Below are 20,480 nucleotides of genomic sequence, written 5' to 3'. Positions count from 1 at the left end.
CCAATTTGGGTTTCAGGCTAGACACAACTACACAAATGGAAAACATCGCAGAACCCAGAATGACTGGAAGTTCTTAAATTTCTGCTGCCAAACTTGTAAGACTTTGAAATCTTCCAAAACCTATTTTCAGAAAGAAGCACACATTTATGATTTAGAAGTAACATTTCAAACTTATGTTGACATCAAAAATTGAAGCATCTCCTTAAAACTGGCATTTTAAAAACCTTATTTCCCGAATTGCATTAGTAGTAATGTTTTAACTTCTTCCTGAATTTTTTCTTTTTATATGAATTTATAGTCATTATGGAAAGTGTTACATCATTCACTCTGGACAGCAACTTTTCCTGGTATTTAAAATATAGAAAGACACATAAACACATAGAAAAACAAGAATATGAAGAGATCTACCTCTGAGCAAGAAAAGGACTTAATTTAAAAATTCCTCTCTTCCTTGAGAAACATGGAAAAACTTTGTTCCATGCTTTTGTGCAAGTGAAAATTAGCTATGCAGACTGAAATTTGGCAATAAAGTACACAAGTCTGGCATCTATAAATGAAATAGCTCTACAGAACACTCTAGAAATGCCATTCCTAGAAGATTCTTTCAAAATTACATTTACCTACATTTAAATATCATTTTCACAGAGTAAGAGAACGAAATGCATAAGTGACTTGTGGATTGTGACAAGAAATCAAGTTTATAGAGAAGATGCAAAATTATCCTACTTTTGTATTATATGTAATTTATCAATCTTGCCATTCCTGGAAACAAGTATCCAGTGCAGAGACAGAAAAAAACAACAACAACAACAACAACAAAACCACCTTGGAAAATAAAGGAAACACTGGATACAACTCCAGTTACCATCAAATAAAGTTAAATATATAAACATATAAGGAAAAAGGTGGCTTTTGACATTTTTAAGAAACGGGTGTTTCTCCATCGACAAGCTTAAGTAGGTACAAAACAATATTTGCATACCATCCAAGTGACTATATATTTATAAAAAGTTTGCAACTTTTTCAGGTTTGAGACAGCTGGCAGTTGTACAAATACTGCCATAGTTTGGAGTGCAACTGCAAAATTATTATTATTATTAGTACTACTATTATTACTACTACTACTACTATTATTATTTTCCTTTTCTCTAAGTCCAGTCAAAATTCATGAGAAAAAAACCTCCCTTTGCTCTCTTTCTGGGTCAACTGATCAAATCTGACAGTAAAGACAGAAGTTGTCAGTATTTCAAAGACATCCCAAGAGCATGTTCTATTTCCTTAGGGAACTATGAGGATAATTCAGAGCATTAATTCTAGCCAGGTGCCCCAAGAATAAGTGTTCTCCTTTGAACTGGCAAAACACTGAAGCTAGACAAGCCACCCAGACTCTGAGCTTCTTCTGATATGCAAGCCCTTCTTTTCCAGTTTTTCAAATGAGGCACAACTCACAATACTCCTAAATGTTAAGCCCACAAAGAACAGCAATGTGTCATCAATTACCTTCTGTGGATCCCATGTTATCCACGGAATGTAGGTTGGAAACTTATTACTAAAATTAACTGCCACTTAATGCATCAGAAATAAAAGGAGAATTATTTAAGTTCTAACACTTAGTGGTAAAATGTGAAAAAGCTCCTTCACCACTGAAGCAGACATTTGCCAGTACAATTTAGATCAGATAGCAACTCAAGGCAGCATACAGCAAGTATAAAAACTGCTACATTTTTATACCTAAAATGTACTTCATCATTAAAATATATGTTAGCAAAGCTGAAATACACAGAGTATATGTTTTGAACAAAAACACTTCACAGATAACTTTTAGAACAGAACAATATCATCAAAATTAATAAAATGTTCTACCCATACAAAACAGAAATAATGTTAAATAGCAAGAGAATATTTGGCCAAAGTAAAACCTTTAATGCTTTGAGAATTCGCAAAATTATGTTCAAAGAAGTTTGCATGAGTTTGATTTTGAACAAAATGTGGCTCATACAAAATACACGACAAGAAAGCTGTATCTGCTTTTTAATATACCAGGTCTATTCAATTTTAATATTACTTTTTAGATTATATAAATAATTGGTTAAAATCATTTGGAATTGTTTTTAAAGTTAAGAATCAAGTCAGTTCACTTGATTGTATTTAGTAGCATTTTCCTCTTCGATCACTGAGTGTAGAAAACAAAAGAAATAAAAGTTACGCAAATACATACATAGAAATCAAGATATCATTTGGGTGACCTTTCCAAATTTCATATAACTAGAGAAAGGGTAGCCTTGATCTACAATCAAAATGAAATAGCTCAGGTTTTCCTCTGTTAGAGTGATCATCATAGTGTTTTTTTTTGCAGTTTTGACATTTTCCACATGTTTACAAGAAGCCTCCTACTAACCTACCATCTGTACACTTTTTTCCAGTTCCTGAGGAATTGCAAATGTAGAAGAAGGAGCCTGAGTTAGAGGCCATGCACCAGCCTAAGGGTATCAGGAAAAATGAAAGCATTAACATTTTCATACAATATATATATCAAGAAAAAAAATAACACTACTGAACAGTTTTACAATGTATATTGTCATAAGACGCTCACCTGAGACCAGAAGTTTTACTGCTCATTATACATGCCCCGGTGAGACAAACTCAGGTAAAAAACACAAGGCATTTTGCATCACTACTATTTAGTGTGCTAACAGGTTAATTTTAAAAATTAGAACTAGGAAAACAAATTATTCCACACTGATCACAAGGTGTCATATAAGAAGTGTTCCTAGTTAGAAAAGTATTTCATTTGTTATCAAAACAACAACAACAAAAAAGTACAGATAACTCAGTAATAATAAACATACATTAGTACCTGTAGAACATATATCTGAAAACTAATTCCCAAATCTATAATCGTGTCTTGGTTTTTGATAAAGTTGTTGAATTTATTGTTGAGATCAGCACTAACACTCATGTCTGTATACATTCGATGAAGCTTGCTGGTAAATTCATAACCACAGGCTTGCTGTGAAAAAATAATTGTAAGAAGTTTTATTGTGAAAACAATACCTATGAAATAAATATTGCACAATCACGCATTTATTACTATAATATGAATATCTAATTTTTAGAAGCGTTATACACTGTTTACAGGGAACAGAAAATATATGTATAATAGAAAACAAACGCTATAAAAGAAAATTATCAAATTTATCTTATCTTTGTGCACACTAGTTTAGATGAACAATATAATTTCTTATAAAATTAAAAGATAAAGCCAGTTTATGACAGGCTGCTTGTGCTTTTACAACATAAAAAATGGGCTATTGAATACACTTCATAAACTGCCCAAAAATCATTAAAAAAAAAACAACAAAAAAACACCAAAAACCTTGAATATTTAAGTGATAGTTCACAATGTATCTTTCATACACTACTTCATTTTTGGTTTTAACTATTTTAAAAAGAATCTACTGATTGCTAAGTTATCTCTGGCACCCTCTGCTGCTCCCTCTAAACATTACATTCTCTTACGCTTGTTTACTTTACATTAGAAGAGGATTACATTACCTTTAGTTTATTAATCATGGCTTCTTCAGAGTCCATAGACATAGACAAACCATGAATTAACCTTTTTGCCAACATTCTGGCATAGAACTGCATGGAAAAAAAAAAACAAACAGATATAAGGATTTTTAAAAGTGTAACCACACTTTTGTGTAAACTTTGTGTAAAGTTTAAATTTGAATATCAATAGTTACCTTTTGGAATACATCTTTGTCATCAATGTATTTGAAAACGGTAATGAAACTTGTAAGTTTGTCTTCTACTTCATTCTCTGTCATTCCTTTTGCTGACTTCTTCAACAAGTTGTCACAGTATTTGGCCAGCTCAAGTTAAAAAAAGAGAAACCCAAACCTACTTGTCAAGCTTGAGAACACATGTATACCAAAGTACTCTTAAATTCTACATGAAAGTTAAAACATGAAGTAATTCACAGTCCATAGTCTCATGTTCTATTATAAGGGCTGTATTCACAGGTAAAAGACACCAACTACATCCACTAAAAACACAAATTCTATATGAAAAACTGTAACTGCACCTTTTTTTTTTTGCATACCTTCAAATGTGCATGGGGGTTAAGTAACCACTACTGACATATACACCTGATGCTGACTTAGAGAAATGGATATTCACGTGACAGTCCCTGTGCTACTTTGTTTGACAGTTATAAGGAAGTATTATGATTAAATTCTACAATAATACTTATCACTTACCAACTCAGGTGCTTTGCAGATCGACTTGGGCTCCCTATAGTTAACTACTGATGTCAAAGCCTACATAGGAACACAGAGTAAAGACATAAAATGGAAATGACTTGAAACTTTTTCTGTTATGAAGTTTAAAATAGTTAAAAAAATGTTCAGGTACAGACCATCCAAGAGCCTATGAAACTCAAAAGAAACAATGAATAAAGGGATTTGGATTACAGCTGTGTGAGAATTTGTTGAATATTTTTAAATTGAGATTTGAGTTGGAGTGGAAAAAGTAGAGGAATATGAGTTAATTTCAAAAAGCAGGAGAGAGAATTAACTTTCTCTTTAGAGAAAAGTTAAGAACTTTAGAATTAAAGAACTTTTAGAATTAAGAACTTTTAGAATTAAAAGTTAAGAAATTTAGAATTAGAAACTTAAATGCCGAAGTATGAAGGTTTTGGTATACAGCAATAAGTATGGTCTAAAATTATGGATGGAAAGAAACTAAGGAAAGCAGATGAAGATTTGAGCAGCCGCACATCAACAGTAGCTTACAAGAGAACACAGCTTGATTTGAAGAACATACTTGGTATGCAGTAAGAAAGGAAAACTATTTTGGTTTTCAGATTTTTGTTAGACTAAAGAAAATTAAAAAATATATTGTTGAGAGTGATTATGTGGAAATTCGAAGCAGTGTGGTACAAAAACCATGGTAGACAAAGAAAGCCTGAATATGAGGAAATAGAAAAGGAAGGAGATAATGGTAGTTTGGAATTGGAAATTGCACAATAAAGATACCAGAATCATCAAGATTAGTTTATATGCTATCAAATCTAAATTAACAATTTACATTAATACTGGTCTAAAAATATTGCACAACCATGTTCCTAGGAATTTAATCTGTTTTGTGACTTTAGCTTCCAAATTCAGTAAGACTTAAACTAGTGTGAGTACAGGAAATTACTTCCTTGAATTGCTATATCACATTACAAAAAATTAATGTTCAAATGAACCTATGCAGAAAATACTATTATTATTATTAAAAAGAACTGACAAACAAGTTTTTGTACAATGTCTCAACATTTCAGTATTTGACAATAGGTCCCTAGAATCCCTATGACAAAGGAATGCATTATTTGACAAGAAATACAGAAATCTGAAGCTTAATGCACTATTTTGTAATAATACTGGAGGTGACAATAGCAATTTTGATATTGACCATGGAAAACTGGCAACACATTAATATTTTAAATATTTGTTGTAATAAAGATCACTGAAGTGAAGAACTGAAGTATTTCACGAAAAAGTACACTGCCTATGTACCAGTAAAAGTAGCTGTCAGTCTCCTTTTACTCCACCTTCTGGTAGAAGACTTTAGTTGCACTTGAAAAGTTGTACTGAAATAAGCATTCGTTTTAAAATACTAAATAAATAATTTCTCAGTATCACAAAGACAGATGGTTACTTATCAACTGTATTATTGCTATCTTTGTCGCTATGCCTTTCTGGACTAGCCTTGGCTGAAACTTATCTAAAGCTTTGCATAAGATTAATTACAAACTCCGAATACTATAAACACCAGAAAAAGAGTAATGAAATGTATGCATACATCTTATGACTTAAAAATCTAGATAGGTAAGTATTACATTCACTCTCCAGGATAAAAGATACAATGATATATCTGGAAGAGTGGGATATTAACAAATGGATTAGATAAAATGTTCTTCTTCTTTGAGAAGGAACCACCCAATCTCACAAGAACCTGGGCAAGCTCCAGTCCCTTCAGCATCTCATTGGTCCTCTGTTGGACTCTTTCCATGTCTCTCTTGTACTGGGGGGCTCAGAACTGGACACAGATAAGGCCTCACCAGTGCTGAGTAGAAAACCTTTTCCCGAGTTGCCAAAATTCTTGCAACACACAATTTGCCTATTTATTACCTTAAATTTATATTAAGTGGGTCAGCTCCATTTTTGGTTTGATTTTTGATTAAAAAGTCTTCCTTTCAGTAAAATTTTAAGTATTACCATGTTTTTCTTTGTACATACCTATTTATTTTTTTTCCCAGTACTAGAATTTCTTCTATTTAATTGCATTTCCAAACTAGAAAAACTACATGAGAATTCTATTATTAAATGTGCTGGTGCCCTGAAGAATTCTGGTGAACCTGAAACAGGGTTCCACATTTTGTTTTCCAATGTTGTGTTGGTTTTTTTTTAAACTTAATAGGTTAAAATTACCTTGTCAAGGGCACTCATAAAGTGTTGATCACCATTCAAAACTGTGTTGATAAGTTGAACAAATTTACTATGCACTTCCAAAACTGACTCCACAAACTGAGTTGGCATCTAAAAAGGAGATAAAGCAGAAAGCAAGTTATTAAGAAAAGGGTTATTACTTACACACAAACATAATTATATCTACTTTAATTGTACATTTTTTTCTAATTATTCTTTCTGATAAAAAGTTTAAGTCACTAGTAATTAAACCTTTGAGAGGACTGCTTCTGCAGTCATACTCTTGCACTAGTGTGCTTGAGCATGTTTTTGAATTAAAAAGTCTATGGTTACATTAAAAATCAATTACATATTTGAGTCTACACTGTTCCGATGCTATCTAATCTTTTCCATAACAACCGAACATAATTTATGAGCACTTTCAGAAATTGTTAATGGTAATATGTAAATACAGAAATCAAGTGGAAAAGCTACTGAAATAAGTTAACTGTTTCTTCTACTGACTCTGAATACAGAAAGCTGAATGAGACGTTTGAACTTTCCTACGTAGAAGAACAGTTACCAATCAAATTTAGTGTGCCACATGTCAGCAAAATATTTTGTGTGGAAACAACTGATGTGAATTTAAGGAGCACCTGCACAGATAATATAGCAGGCTGCAATGTAAGAGTGTGCAATGCACTCACTATGTCACTTGACTCCCCAAGTGCATTATCAGGTCACACAGCAGAAACGTTTTGTTGCCAAAGTACTCCACATAGTGGAGCCAAGTATTTCACATTTGAGTTTACCTAGGTAAGGCTATGAATCACCTTCGTGGGTCTGCATTGATTTCACTGTGGAGACACTATTAGCTTGAAAGCTAAAGACTTGGTAAACTTTTTTTTTTTTTTTTGAAAGCAAAATATGCTACTAAATACTTCAGTCCATTTTCTGAAGGTACACAGGAGCTATGAGGAGTAAGCAGACTCCTGTGCAGTCAACAGAAGTTAGTTTACAACAGCTCATATCTCTTTACTTTTTTAGACAGAAATACTGGATAGCTAAAGTCACTGTCCTACACTGAGCACAGATCTAGACAGCAAGATGTATAAATGTACAAAAGAGCTTCCATGTGGTGTTATATTTGTTTTCTCCTCTGAACAGTAATGTTCAAGGAACAAAAATTGATTTGAGTAATTTAAATACACATGAGTTAAAAAAAGTTTAAACAAAACCACTTCGGTAGAGCAATTAAGCTACAGTATTTTCAAACGTCACATACAAACACGAAACTACAAAACTATTAGTGAAAAACACCACACTGAAATCAGGACAGGATGTCAAGTCTTTACAAATAACACATAGCTCAACTAAATTGTATTACTGGTTACTAACATATGAGAACAGCAAATGTCAGGGAAAAAAAATAAAAAAATAAAACAACAGAAAAAAACACATACAACAAAAGGACCTACTTGCCACGACAGCATTAAACAAGCAACAATGAAAAATATCTATCTGTAGTTGCTTTGGTTAGATCACAACAATCAACTCTCAGGATAGATATGTGTTGTACAGCTCAGATTGCTGATTAGAAACTACAATTTATGCATAAAGTTCCAAACCAATTTCATATAAACAAAATTAAAGAAACATAATATATTAAAAAGAAAAGGGTAAACATTTCATTAGGAATGTCAATCAAATAGGTAATTTCAGCTGCCTAAAGAAACTCACATTTTCCTGAGAAAGATTGCTGGTTGCTCTAAGGCCCTCATCATGGATATGGTTTTGAAGTTCCTGAATCATATGAGGTAAACCACTTGACACAGCACGAAGGAGAGTATACATATTTGCCATGTCTGCAACAGAGATACATTTTTATAGAATATGCTTAGAAACACTAAAAATCAACACTTAAAATAGTATCATAATTTCACACAGAACTTTTAAACACTGAAACAAGACCAACTGTTTTGAAAAAAATATTTAACATACACTGAATCACCGACAAAAGAAGAAAAGGAAAGTGCAGGGCTAGTATTAACATTTACTGAGTACTGCCATTGGGACTACATTACTCTTCCAATAGTGCGTATCTAGGATAGACTCCAAAAGGACAGGTAGCCTGGTAAAGAAAAGTGTTGTGCTAGTTTATTTTTAATCCTCTGCCTCCCTACGTCTCCCTTAGCAGCAGCTGACTAAGATCAGTTTTGATGTCTTCTTGATATTGTTTTCCTCCAATGGTGGCTTGAGATTTTTCTCAGGTAAGAAAATCTGTAAATAAGCAATGTCTGGTTTTATTAAATTCATGTTAAAAAAAAAAATCCAAGCCATGATCAATTGTGCAAAAACTCTTTGGAAATTGATCACTAGTATTAAATACATTCTGCCTGTGAAAAATAATTTGTTTCACATAATAGATACCATCCTCCATGCAAGAATAACTATTCTTTCAAGGGTAAAAGGCATGTAGTTATCAGGAAGCTTTTTTTTTTTTTTTTTTAAATTAAAAAAAAAAGGGGAATATAAATGTAAGAACATCTGCTTCTGTAAAAAAGGATTTGGGAGGGGAGATTACAAAATTCAGGACAATAAAAAGTGGCTATGGAAAGAAACCAAAATGTTTTATAATCCTGACCCGTCAAATGAAGATGAAGAAATCTGTAAAGATAGAGCCATTGGTTTACAAATGAAAACACAAGCATAAAATATGATTAATTCTACAGGACACAAGACTTCAGTGTGTTTTTAAGCTGACTATGACAAGGAAAGGGAAAGAGTTTCAGCCAAAAGAAGGCTTGTTAACAGTAAAATGCAAAAGAAGATTTAGACTGTGTATTTGGGAGAATGATGACAACTTGAAAGGTAAAAGAAAAATCTCATTTGGAATTTAATTGAGTTTCTCAATGAGTAATATATATCAGCTGAAAATAGTTATGCGCATCAAAGGTCACTGAATAAAAATAATAAATTGCAATGCTAAATTAATAAAATAAAAAACATTTCATGCTTTTTGAGATCAGTAAGTCTTACCACTTCTTTTCTCTTGTCTGATAATATTGTGACATTCTGCATGTAGAAACTGCAAGTGATCTGCTACCATTCTCTGTTGGCATTCATGAATCACTTTGCCATATGAGCTGGGATGCAAATATTTCCGACACCGCATTTCTTCATCTTTTAATCTACCTAAAACCTACAGACAAGTTTTTAAACTGAGAGCAAATGAAATACTAACAAACAGCCTAGATCCATGAATATAGAATAGTATAAATACATAGAATAAGAGACAGAAAGAGACAGAAATGAGTAACCAAAAGGTAAAAATGAACTCGCCCAAGATGCTGAATAACTGAATTTGCTGATTTGAATCAGGCAGTTACTGAATTAACATAATCTTCTATTTCTCAGTCACTACTGGAAAACTAATAGCATTCATTAGTCCTCAAAATTTCTTTTTCCTTTGACTTTGTGACCAATTTCTCCTACTACACTTCTTCTATTCCTTCTGAGCAAGTATGTACATAATATACGTACGTAAATATAAAAATCAATTTTCTGTTCTAAACCCTTGTTGTACATAAACATGTACAGATCTACACCTGAGCTATTCAGAAAAACTCTCTTTACAATCTCAATGAATGAAATAGGTATTACCATAAAAGAAATCACGAATATCTGACATAAAGGTATTTTTAACTGGTGAATATGAAAGGATGCTAGGGAGACTAGCACAACTGCAAAACACTAATAAGCAAGATAAATCTGCATTTTTTGTGGTTCAGTTGAAGCCTTAGCCTGTCCCTGAATTTCACCTCAGGTGTTCAACCATTACATTATGCTTCTTACAGTTATAAGCAATCTCCCAACCTTATCTTCAACTTTTCCATCTTGTTACTGTGAACAGCACAGCACCAAGGACTAACACCTAGTCTTATATTAATCTCTGCCTTCTCAACCACGGTACTGGTACCAAAACTTGACTTCATAAACCGCAAAACAAAATGAGAATATATAATCTTCAGAATATATAATCTTTAAAAAATGCTCTGTAACTACTCTACCATATAGTTTTCCCTAAACATTACACTGCTAAAACTCTCATGTTACAGATAACGTGTGTTTATGAAAAAACAGAAGAAAAACAAAGAAGTGAGGAAGCAATAAGGATCAAACTGCTGTTTTTTAAATATCTATATTTATTTTTACTTTTCATGCAATTGTTTTATCATTTATTATAGGTTGCTAGCTTCAAAATAATGTATTTAGGCATATATTCAGATACAGCATGCCATCAGAATAATCTCAAACTGTAAGAAAGCACGAGAAAGAACAAATATGGAACAGAACAGGAACACATGAATCATTTATAAAATGATAATCTTGTATTTCAGATACTGCACGTGTACAGAAGAATCTCTTACCTTCTCCATGTATTGTGAGCAATTTGACTCTTGCAATAAATTTGAAGCTTCTTGTTTATAATACTCCCCTGTTTCATTCAGAAAAGGACACTCAAAAATTTCCTGATAAAACTAAAAGGGAGAAATATTTTTTTTAAGTGCAAATAATACATATACTAGACTAACGTTCACAACTCAGAATATAAATCAGAAATGTGTATCTACCTTTAGGGGGAATTTTTTCTTATACTGTTCAACATGAACAAAGGAGTTAATAACCCCATGGATTACTTTCTGGTTTGGGTCTTCTCCACAGCGATCACTGAAATAGTGAAAACAAACATTCATGAGAATGCAGGTATCTAGGTGTAACAAATCTGATAGCCTAATGAAATAACTTAGTATTGGATGAAAACATTTTCTAGTAAATTCCTCTGTTTAAATTGGCCAAAAAAAGAATAGGATTAATCTCAAAATAAATGAATATGATGTTTCTTCTCTCCCATATGTTTAAATTTTTGAAGTGGCAATTCATAAACTATTCACAAGCATTTGCAGATCATGAAACTTCCAAATATTTGCTAAGGATTTAAGTATTCCAACCTACATACATAGTCTAAGCAAGAACTTTAGAAGTTACATTAAACTCCACCTCGTATCTGTAGCCTTCATTGAACAGATTACTTTCACGCTCCCATCTCTGCCAATAAAATAAGTTTTGCCAACATCACACCAAGAAGCCTAGTGTGTGCTTTTCAGAATATTTGCTATTCAATCAACATGCAGATGTCAAGTAGAACAAATAACGTACTTGGCACAATCTTTACTCATATGCTGGAAAAGGAAAGCCTTGCATTTTCCAGTCAATTTCTTAGCTTCAAGCGAGTGGGCTCAAATAAAGTAAACATTCTCTTTAGTTCCATTCAGTTGAAAACAAAAGTAACGTCAAAAAAAAGTGTTTTGCATGCTACAATTAGCAGTGTTCATTCCTTTGCAAAAACTGGAAATAACAGACCCACTCAGAGCAGCAGAGGCACTCCTGAAACATGAACTGTTCTAAAAAAGACTACCTTTCACATACGCTTTGCCAAAAAAAAAAAAAAAATCCTTAACTCCTACTTGTGGATAAGATTAAAATACTACTTTAAAAAAGTATATTTACAGGCAAACATCCACAGCTGTAATTCCAAATGTTTTCAATTTTTAAATACATTTATACGCATATATAATTGTAGATATAAGAATTTTACTGAGTCTGCACTGAAAAGAAAAAATCAGTTCTCTGTTGGAAACTGTTGTTGGCTCAGGAGAGTGGGTTACAGGAATGACTTAAAAATTAAAAGCGGGGGGGAGGGGGGGCAAAGCCAGCATAAACACTTCAAATCCAAGCATTAACATACACACATCTAGGCTGCAGGTGGAACAATGGAGAAATCATCTTTCCTTGCCTTTATTTTAGAATTGATGAAAAACATACAGAGGATGCCCACGAGAGACATCCCAGAGAGGTTGAACAGGGCAGCCACAGCAGCAGTTACTGTGTTACACGCACCACACCACATTCCTACGTTCACATTATTGAGTATATGCGTTGCTTCTAAATACCGCCGTATCCTAAGATCCTTAGATTTAAGCTCATGATGACTAGAAAGAATTTTCTTTCCCCTGGGGGATAGGAAGGCTTCCTCTGGTTCTGGCAGCTGAACCAGCACAAGAGGTCTACTTTAGGGTACATGTAATGACATCCCACATTCTTTCCAATAGTCCTCTGCTACGTCTGGTTACGTGATGCACAGGTGGCAGCACCCCACAGAAGAGAAGTGGGATGTGTAACACTAGACCAGAACCTGGAAGCAGTTCCATCCAGGAGGTGCCCAGCAGCACAGTAAGGCTGTGTGATGCATGAGCTCTGAAAACAACACGATGTCATGGAGCAGAGAAAGCTAGGGGACCAGAAGGTAAGCATATTGGACAGCTGGCCTCTGCCAAGAGATGGTACAACCTGCCTCAGCATGCAGGTTTCTGGACCTGGAAAGACAGGGGTGATAAAGCACTGTAACTGAGGATGAACCAGCTGCCTGCTGCTTGATTCACAGACCTTAGCTCACATAGATGCTGGAGAAGGGGCAGCAAAGGTCAAGACCAGGGAATTCAAAGGGCAACATATCATTAGAAGAAGTGTTTTGTTTTTGTTTCTTTGTGTTTTTGAACAAAAAGTAGATGCAGCAGATGCAGATCTTGCCTGAGCTGCAAGGGAGAAGACAGGCTTTAGATGCAGAGGCCACAAGGCATAAAGGCAATAGAGGAAAAGGATGGCAATGCAGAGCTGGCCTTCCATGGGGGAAGCTGGGTGTACACAATATATAAGTAAGAATTGATAATCTGCTGTTGAGTAGGGTGGTAGTGAGGATGGGATTGCCAATCAAATGATAAACTTAGAACAAAATTCTTAATATCAGGAAAATTACATACTGCTAGATTTCCCTGATTTCACGGCCTTCAGAATGGTGTAGTTTTAATAGTTTAACTAAGATCACAGTTTAATACAGTCAAAAAATAGAACGATTGCCAAGAAGTACTTCACAGATGCCAACAATCTTTTCCCTCATACTCACAGAATTTTATGCAATTTAACCTAGGTTTCCTCTGTGTGAGCATTACACATCTACAGCAAAGTTATCACAAAATTTATTGACAGAACTGTGTTATGAACTTCAGTATGAACCTGTCTTTCAAATGAACCTATTTTCAGCTGTACGGTTTCCAAGATATGCAGCATATGTCTCCAAAGTATCATTCTCCTCAGTTCAGTAGCATCTTCAGGTTTTTATTTACATTTATTGAATGCCTCTCAAGAAAACTTAGAGAACAAATGGGTAGTTTCAACAAAACTTGATAGAAGTCTCAGTTGTTGCAGAAGGTTTAAGGACTATTGTTATGAAAGTTGCAGTAATGAGAACTCGAATGAGACAAACTGGTGACCTGGGAGGTGGATGTTTGTTCTGCATACTTTCTGTGTGGTGGTAGTCAGCAGGCAGTACGGATGCAAATTTTTACAGAAGCAGCTGCCACCCAGTTTGAAGTAGGGATGTCACAAGACAGCGTGGGAGGATGGAAGAGAATGAAAGAATAATTTTTGGTGGGGAATCAAGCTAAAATATAAAGCACCAGAAATAAAAGCTCCTCCAGTTCTGCTGCTGATATGGTTCCCTTTTTCAAATTCAATGCAGAAAACTACAAAGCAAAAGCTCAAGGAAATTGAGCTGTTTTATTAACTCCATCTTGAGCCTTAAGACTAAACCTAACCATGGAAGTTTAACACATACTGTACAGTGTACTATTATATCCATATAGCACACATTTAAAGGTCAATATACAATAATAAATCCTATATTCATTAAAAGAAGATTCCATTATTCAAGTGTTCTGCTGTGTCAGACCAATGGCCTGTCTAAAACTACAGAATGTGCCCTGAACCAGAAGAGCCTATTTGGAACACTCTAAAAGAAATTATTAACTTCTAATAGATTTTCTTCCAAATGATACGTTATTTGTATCAGCTTATAGAGGAATAGGTTCGGTTAGTTAGAAAGTGTTAGTTGTGTTTAGTAGAGAAGCATCTCCTGGTTAGTCCGTGCTAATCACACCAACATTTGAGCTAGCACCTGCATAATTTCCAAATTATTTAAGAATTTCAGAGATGAATTTTCTCACAATTCGAGATCTTGTCGGCTTCCTGTTGTGTTGAAACAAAAATGCGTAAGTTGGTATTCAGCTTGCCTTGTAGGAGGAGTGCTTGGGCTAGAGGGAGGGGGAAGAAAGTGTGTTATATTCAGAACTCTGTATTAAGAGAACTGTATTAAGAGAAGTGCAGTCAGACAAGACTGGCTTAAGTGATTTAACAACTCTCTGCTGTTTAAGGGGGCTAACGCTACTCCCTTTTGCTCGGTCACAGGCTTCTGTATCCCCTCTTTCACTGCTTTGGCACTCGTCTAAGTCTTTGCTGAACTGATTCATCATGCCAATCCATAGAAATATTAAGACTAGATGGTTTCCTGTTGTATTAGCTGTTGAGTTGGATCAGTAAGGGCTTCGGTAAGTAAAGTCAGCACAAGAAAGGTAGTAGGTAGGGTACAACCTGCCCCTTCGTGGCATTAGCAAACTCTTAGAGCAGTTTAATCATCTTGTTCCGTTGAACCACAAGTTACTATCTGTGCTTCTTCATTTTCACATGCCCTGAGTGTTTAATTTCAATGTATTTTTAACAGGTATTGCAAAAGTTTATAGCTTCTAAAAACAGCGGACGTGTATAAGAATTTAATCAGTTTGTTTGTTTTCGTGCCTTTTTTTTTCCCCCTTTAAATTCCAGTTCAACATATTCATAAAAACTGAAAGCAAAATATGTGGCTCTGCTCTCCATATCTTTTCTGGTACAATAAAGACATAGTTAAAACATACTTTTATACACAGCCGTTTGACTCCTTTTTGGTTATTAACTCTGTGTATTGTATTCTATGCAAAATCTTCTGGTATTAGAAGTTCAACTGTCCATCTATTTATATTCTATTTTCTCGGTAAAATAAATTTTATTAAATCATGCATGTTTTAATTACTACACTAAAGACATCTGATGGATAAGTTTAAGTATATATATTAGTAATTTTATTAAGTTTATTATTTATTTTAGGTAACAATCATGCATACTCTTGTGCCTCTGATAGATGCACTTGATTGATATCTGTTTCTTTAAAAACATTAATCCCTGATTTGCTGAACTCAACGGTAGAAGACATTTAACAGCCCCTTGCAACAAAGGCTTCAAAATTGTCTCTTGCAACCTGCATCAACCAGTGGACTAAGAGCAAAGAACAGCAACAGTACTGCAGTTACATGCAAAGACAACCTTCAGAATACAAACAGCATTCCCCCCATTTCATGGTATCAGGAAGAACAGCTGTAATACTACGTTGTCTTATATAGTTCACTACATCATATACAGATCAAAAAATGACTAGAACAAAACTAATACGGATAGTTAAATGGATATTTTTAGAAAGATGTGGGGGGGGGAATTACAGACCCAACTACTGTAGACAATGACTCAAGCTTTATTTAAAATGTTTGAAAACGTTTAACAAATAACATTAGCATGTTACAGTCTCAAGATCTAACATCCTGTGAAGCTAATGACCTAAACATCTTTGCAAGGTCCACAGTTAGCCTCAAGGTAAATTTATACCATTACTTTTAAGCAGCATCAGATGTCTGCTGAAAAAACATTAAGATTTCTGCTTCCACCTCTCAATGAAATATTCAGTTTCACTGCACTTGATGTAAAAAGGCAGAATTTTATTCACCATGAATTAGGGAATCTTCATTTAGTAAATATAAAGCCATAGTACAATTGTTACAGTAAACATACGAAAGAAGGCACATTAGCACTGTTTACGAAGAAAGCATGGTTCAACAACCAGAAGTGAATACGTCCTGGCTTCAGAAATACCACTTGAGAGAAACATCCTGCCAGTTATTAAGTCTTCAGAAATCTAATTCAGGAAGGAAAAGAAAATGCTCTAATATTGAGATCAGTATTCCAGTGCTTTATGGATACAGCTTTTTGGCTGACGAAGTCCACATCCTAAGGTAACTTGATCTGCCAAATAAGCTCATTCTTTCAGTTTATGTAATTAGCCCAGTCACCTGAGTCACAGAGGCATACAATTCCTTAAAAAAATCCCAGTCATTAGGCGACTCCAGAACTACCATAGCTAGCAGTAAAAGTGTAGAAACTGATACAGCCTCTGTAGTTGATTTCAAACTTCCTGGTTATTTATAAATAAAAAGATCTTACAGGAGTTAAATAGTGCAAAGGTTTTAAATCAAAACTTAAAAAGCCCTAAGAAGTTAATGGGGATACTACAACCATATCTACCATGTAATTACCAGGGACATCAAGGAACAAAGATTCCAAAATAAAACAATAAATTCCCTCAAAGTCCAAAAATAATTATTTCAATTTCACAATTAATGTAAAGCACCAAAAACATTAAGTAAAGTCATTCATCTGAGCAACAGAAACTCAGATGCTGCAGATAAGCAATAATTTATGTTGAATCCCAGGCAAAGCAATGAAGCTTTTCTGTCTTTGGCAAATCCTCGCATAAGACCTTATGTTTACTGACAGCACAGAAACCATAAGCAATCAGCATCGGATCAAGAAAAAAGTAAAAGACATCGTTTGGGCCCTGGAGAATTATCCCAGCTATTCCCCAATCACATTATTGGGGAATAATGTAGACAGGTTGCTGAAACAGAAAAGATCACTACACTGGAGTTACAGTAAATGAAGTGTTTTTTTTTTCCTCAGTCTTCCTTCACATACATGAATAGCAGTCATATAGCTACAATTATAAAAGCTGATAGAATAGCATTATCAGGCAAGAACATATCTACAATTAAATCATAAACCAGTTTGATCAAAGTAATTAGACTTAAAAAAAAAAAAAAAAAAGTAGTACAATACCCCCCCACTGTGTAAAAGCAAAAAAATATGCACTCACTTTTTGATTTCTCGGAGGAGCATCCGAATAAGGATGGCCTGTAGTGGCTCAATCATTAATTTTCTCCACATATCAAGAGCTAGCTGTCAGGACACAACACCAAAAGTTTATATCAGAAAAAAAAAAAAAAAAAAAAAAAAAAAAAAAAAGCAGAGGTAGCAACTCCCAATTCCCCACTCAGTATTTTAAAAATAAAGAACTTAAAAAGAAGGGGAGAATATCTAATGATTTTGTTTGGACACCCCTCCCACATCTGAAACATGTGCAGACACACAATTACTAGTATAAAGCATAGAGAAAACATGAATGAAGAACAACACCATGTTTGCCCTGCAGATCTCAAGAACAGACCCCTTTTTGTAACAATCACCAGTATTTACAGAAATGGTACCAAATCTCCTCAGCTGACAAAACAGAATGTCTCTTGGCCAATCCGTACGAAGGTAGCATACAGGGTCCCTTGCAGCCAGGTGACCCTGTCCCTAACACATCACTACAGGGATTAAACAGGCTTGAATATTTCAAACTCTCGTGGGTATAGTAATCACTCCCAAAACACCCTATTTTTATAAACATCACTGCAATTGTTCAAATGAGTTTTTACAACAGGGCAGTCAGAAATCAGATTTAAAGTCCAAAGGGGATAGCATGATCCCTGGTATGTGGGGGGAAGACCACCACATATTTGAGACTTCTAAAGATACCTTCCAGTAGGTGGTAAACTGGGAAAGACTGAACTGCCCCAAACCAGTGAGGACTGAGGGAGTTTGCTGCTGAACAACCTTTGACACAACTAACAGCTCCCTAGCTGTTAAACGTGAAATATCGGGGAGGTATGTCTTAATTGAAAGTAGGCACCTAGCTACTAAGCATCCAATCTGATTCACTCTGCAAAATAAACCTTCCTTTTAAAGACCAATTTGTAAGAGCTTCAAGCTGTCTGCTGGAATTTTCTTGTCAAGTAAGCTACAGACAGATCAAGCCAGCAACCTGACCTATCAGTTCAGGAGACCTTTTTCTCCTTGAAAAGAGGAATTGATCTTACTTCTCCACCTAAGACCGACAATAGAGAACGTGGCAGTTTCCTCCAATTTCCAGAATTTGTTTCCCTGTGATGAAAGAAAAAAAAATAGAAGACAGCCTAACTCCCTACTAGCTCAGGGCTCCCATGAGTCCTCTCCCTCATTAAAAACTCAGAACTCTGAAGTCACTGACATGAGCTCAACTCAGAAAAAGCAATATCCTTCATAAAGCATTCATAAAATATTGACAAAAAAATATCTCATTTTGCAAGCACTACCAGACTATTTTTATAGACTGAGTTCATCTTGTCTTCCTAGCACAAGAATTACTGAGCGTCTGGAACACCTATTGGAATGATAAAATGTTTGAGGCCACACCAATATGTATTTCATACATATTTCCACAGTCTCGTATGTTCCTATTGTGACATACCCCAGAAGAACTATGCAGGCATGTAGTCTTGTTTAAGATTACTGAAAAGCTCCCACAGTTTCATGAATACATGTCAGTGATGTTCAGACAGAAACTTCATTGCACAGAGAGAACTTTGTTTCTACAAATTCTAAATACTGAATATTATTTTTGTAACTTCATCATGAGACTGAAAAGATCTATACATAAAATAAGCCCATTTGCTCTTGGGTAGATAAAGGACAGATCATCCCAACCATCCAAAAATATTTAAGTGATAATTCCGTCCGTTCTAAAGTGATGAACAATGGAGATGGACTTTTGTCAAAGCCCCTAGTGTAGTCCAATGAATACAAGGCAGAATCCTAAACAGGAACCACAATGAAAGAAAATGCTTTCAAAACAAAGACTTGATACATTTGGCCAATGCCTTGCAGGTCAAGAAATGTGAACCAGTTTTATTTCTGGAACACTGTAGTTTAAGTACATTAGATTGTGTGTGTAGGACTCCAATCCCCACTGCTTTTCAGAGCAAAGGAGTAACTGCTATAAATCTACTCCTACATCAGTAACGAACAAAGATTAACTTCACTGCCACAGGAGCCAAAATTTACCTCCCACTATTACAGCTTACAAAGACAGCATTTGTAAAGAGAAATGAAAAGAATAGCGGGGAGTGAGATAATGAAAAATTGGTTAGTAGAATTCTAGACATTATCCAGAACACCTTCGTCTCAAACCATTGACTGTCTGGTGAAGCTTAAAAACATTGATCCTCCCCATAACCCACTGAAATGATGAGCTATGGATATTCTGTACTGTCTAACAATCAACTTCTGGGAAGCTTGAAGAGTAGTGTCATCATTCCTCCCCCCCATAATTCCATAAATATGAGGAAAACTAGACACTCAGAAGCTGAATTATCTGCTGTTTATTCTTCTTTGGTAAGCATATCCTAGGGCAGAGAGCTATGGACAAAATGCAAAATTGCTACTACCATCCTTTGGTTGATACTTCAGAATGGAGCAGTGCGCAAATTCCCAGCCCCAGGGAGCTCAGAATAGCCCAGAACTATTCCCAGTCCTAAAAGCAGCTGAACTAAAGTAGTCATTTGCACAGAGCTAAGGACTACCTCCAACAATTGTGGAGGAGTCAGTTAAATCTCAGCCCATGGAGATAATGAAAAATGCATAGTGCATTTTGAAGTCCGCACAAACAGCACAGAATTACGCTCTCCCAAGCTCTGAGAGGCTCTTACAGATGACACTGATTAGAAAACCCAGGTGACAGTACAGGTAGATCAGAGAAGAATTTCCTTTTCTAAACTGCCTTGATTTAAAGCGTCTCATATTGATGGTATTTTTTCCAGCCCACCCCCAATCTGTCAAAGAATTAGCAACTTCAACTGGCAACGTCATCTTCATCAGGATAGAAGATGCTTCCTCATGCAACACATTCTCTCTGCTCTTAACTAAGACAGAAGAGATCTACTCCAAACAATGAAATCTAACAGCCAGAAGAACAGTAAAACTTGCAGGTCTAGTTCTGACATTAGAAAAAAATAAATAAAAGCTTTCTAGTTTTCCAAATCAAGAAAGGAAAAAGTATTTGCTTCCTTTTTA

At 34.9% G+C, this 20,480-nt stretch overlaps 1 protein-coding gene across 4 annotated transcripts in view; it reads right to left on the bottom strand.

The window, feature by feature from the left end:
- CUL2 (cullin 2) overlaps positions 1 to 20,480 on the bottom strand; it is a 48,037-nt gene that overhangs the window by 9,965 nt on the left and 17,592 nt on the right. For 3 of the 4 annotated variants that reach the window (XM_084283070.1, XM_084283069.1, XM_084283071.1), the window contains exons 6-17: positions 17,425 to 17,507; positions 14,579 to 14,665; positions 11,090 to 11,186; positions 10,886 to 10,996; positions 9,495 to 9,657; positions 8,196 to 8,320; positions 6,480 to 6,587; positions 4,263 to 4,322; positions 3,747 to 3,875; positions 3,556 to 3,642; positions 2,858 to 3,010; positions 2,403 to 2,480 (exon numbers count right to left, since the gene is read on the bottom strand). In XM_084283070.1, the coding sequence (XP_084139196.1) occupies positions 2,403 to 2,480; positions 2,858 to 3,010; positions 3,556 to 3,642; positions 3,747 to 3,875; positions 4,263 to 4,322; positions 6,480 to 6,587; positions 8,196 to 8,320; positions 9,495 to 9,657; positions 10,886 to 10,996; positions 11,090 to 11,186; positions 14,579 to 14,665; positions 17,425 to 17,507 (1,281 nt within the window). The remainder of the gene's footprint in view (positions 1 to 2,402; positions 2,481 to 2,857; positions 3,011 to 3,555; positions 3,643 to 3,746; positions 3,876 to 4,262; positions 4,323 to 6,479; positions 6,588 to 8,195; positions 8,321 to 9,494; positions 9,658 to 10,885; positions 10,997 to 11,089; positions 11,187 to 14,578; positions 14,666 to 17,424; positions 17,508 to 20,480) is intronic. The other variant, XM_084283072.1, reaches the window with a different exon arrangement.

Source organism: Netta rufina, assembly GCF_964035555.1.
Source record: "Netta rufina genome assembly, chromosome: 2".
In the NCBI taxonomy this organism is placed as follows: domain Eukaryota; kingdom Metazoa; phylum Chordata; class Aves; order Anseriformes; family Anatidae; genus Netta; species Netta rufina.
This window is presented reverse-complemented; position numbering and strand designations above follow the sequence as displayed.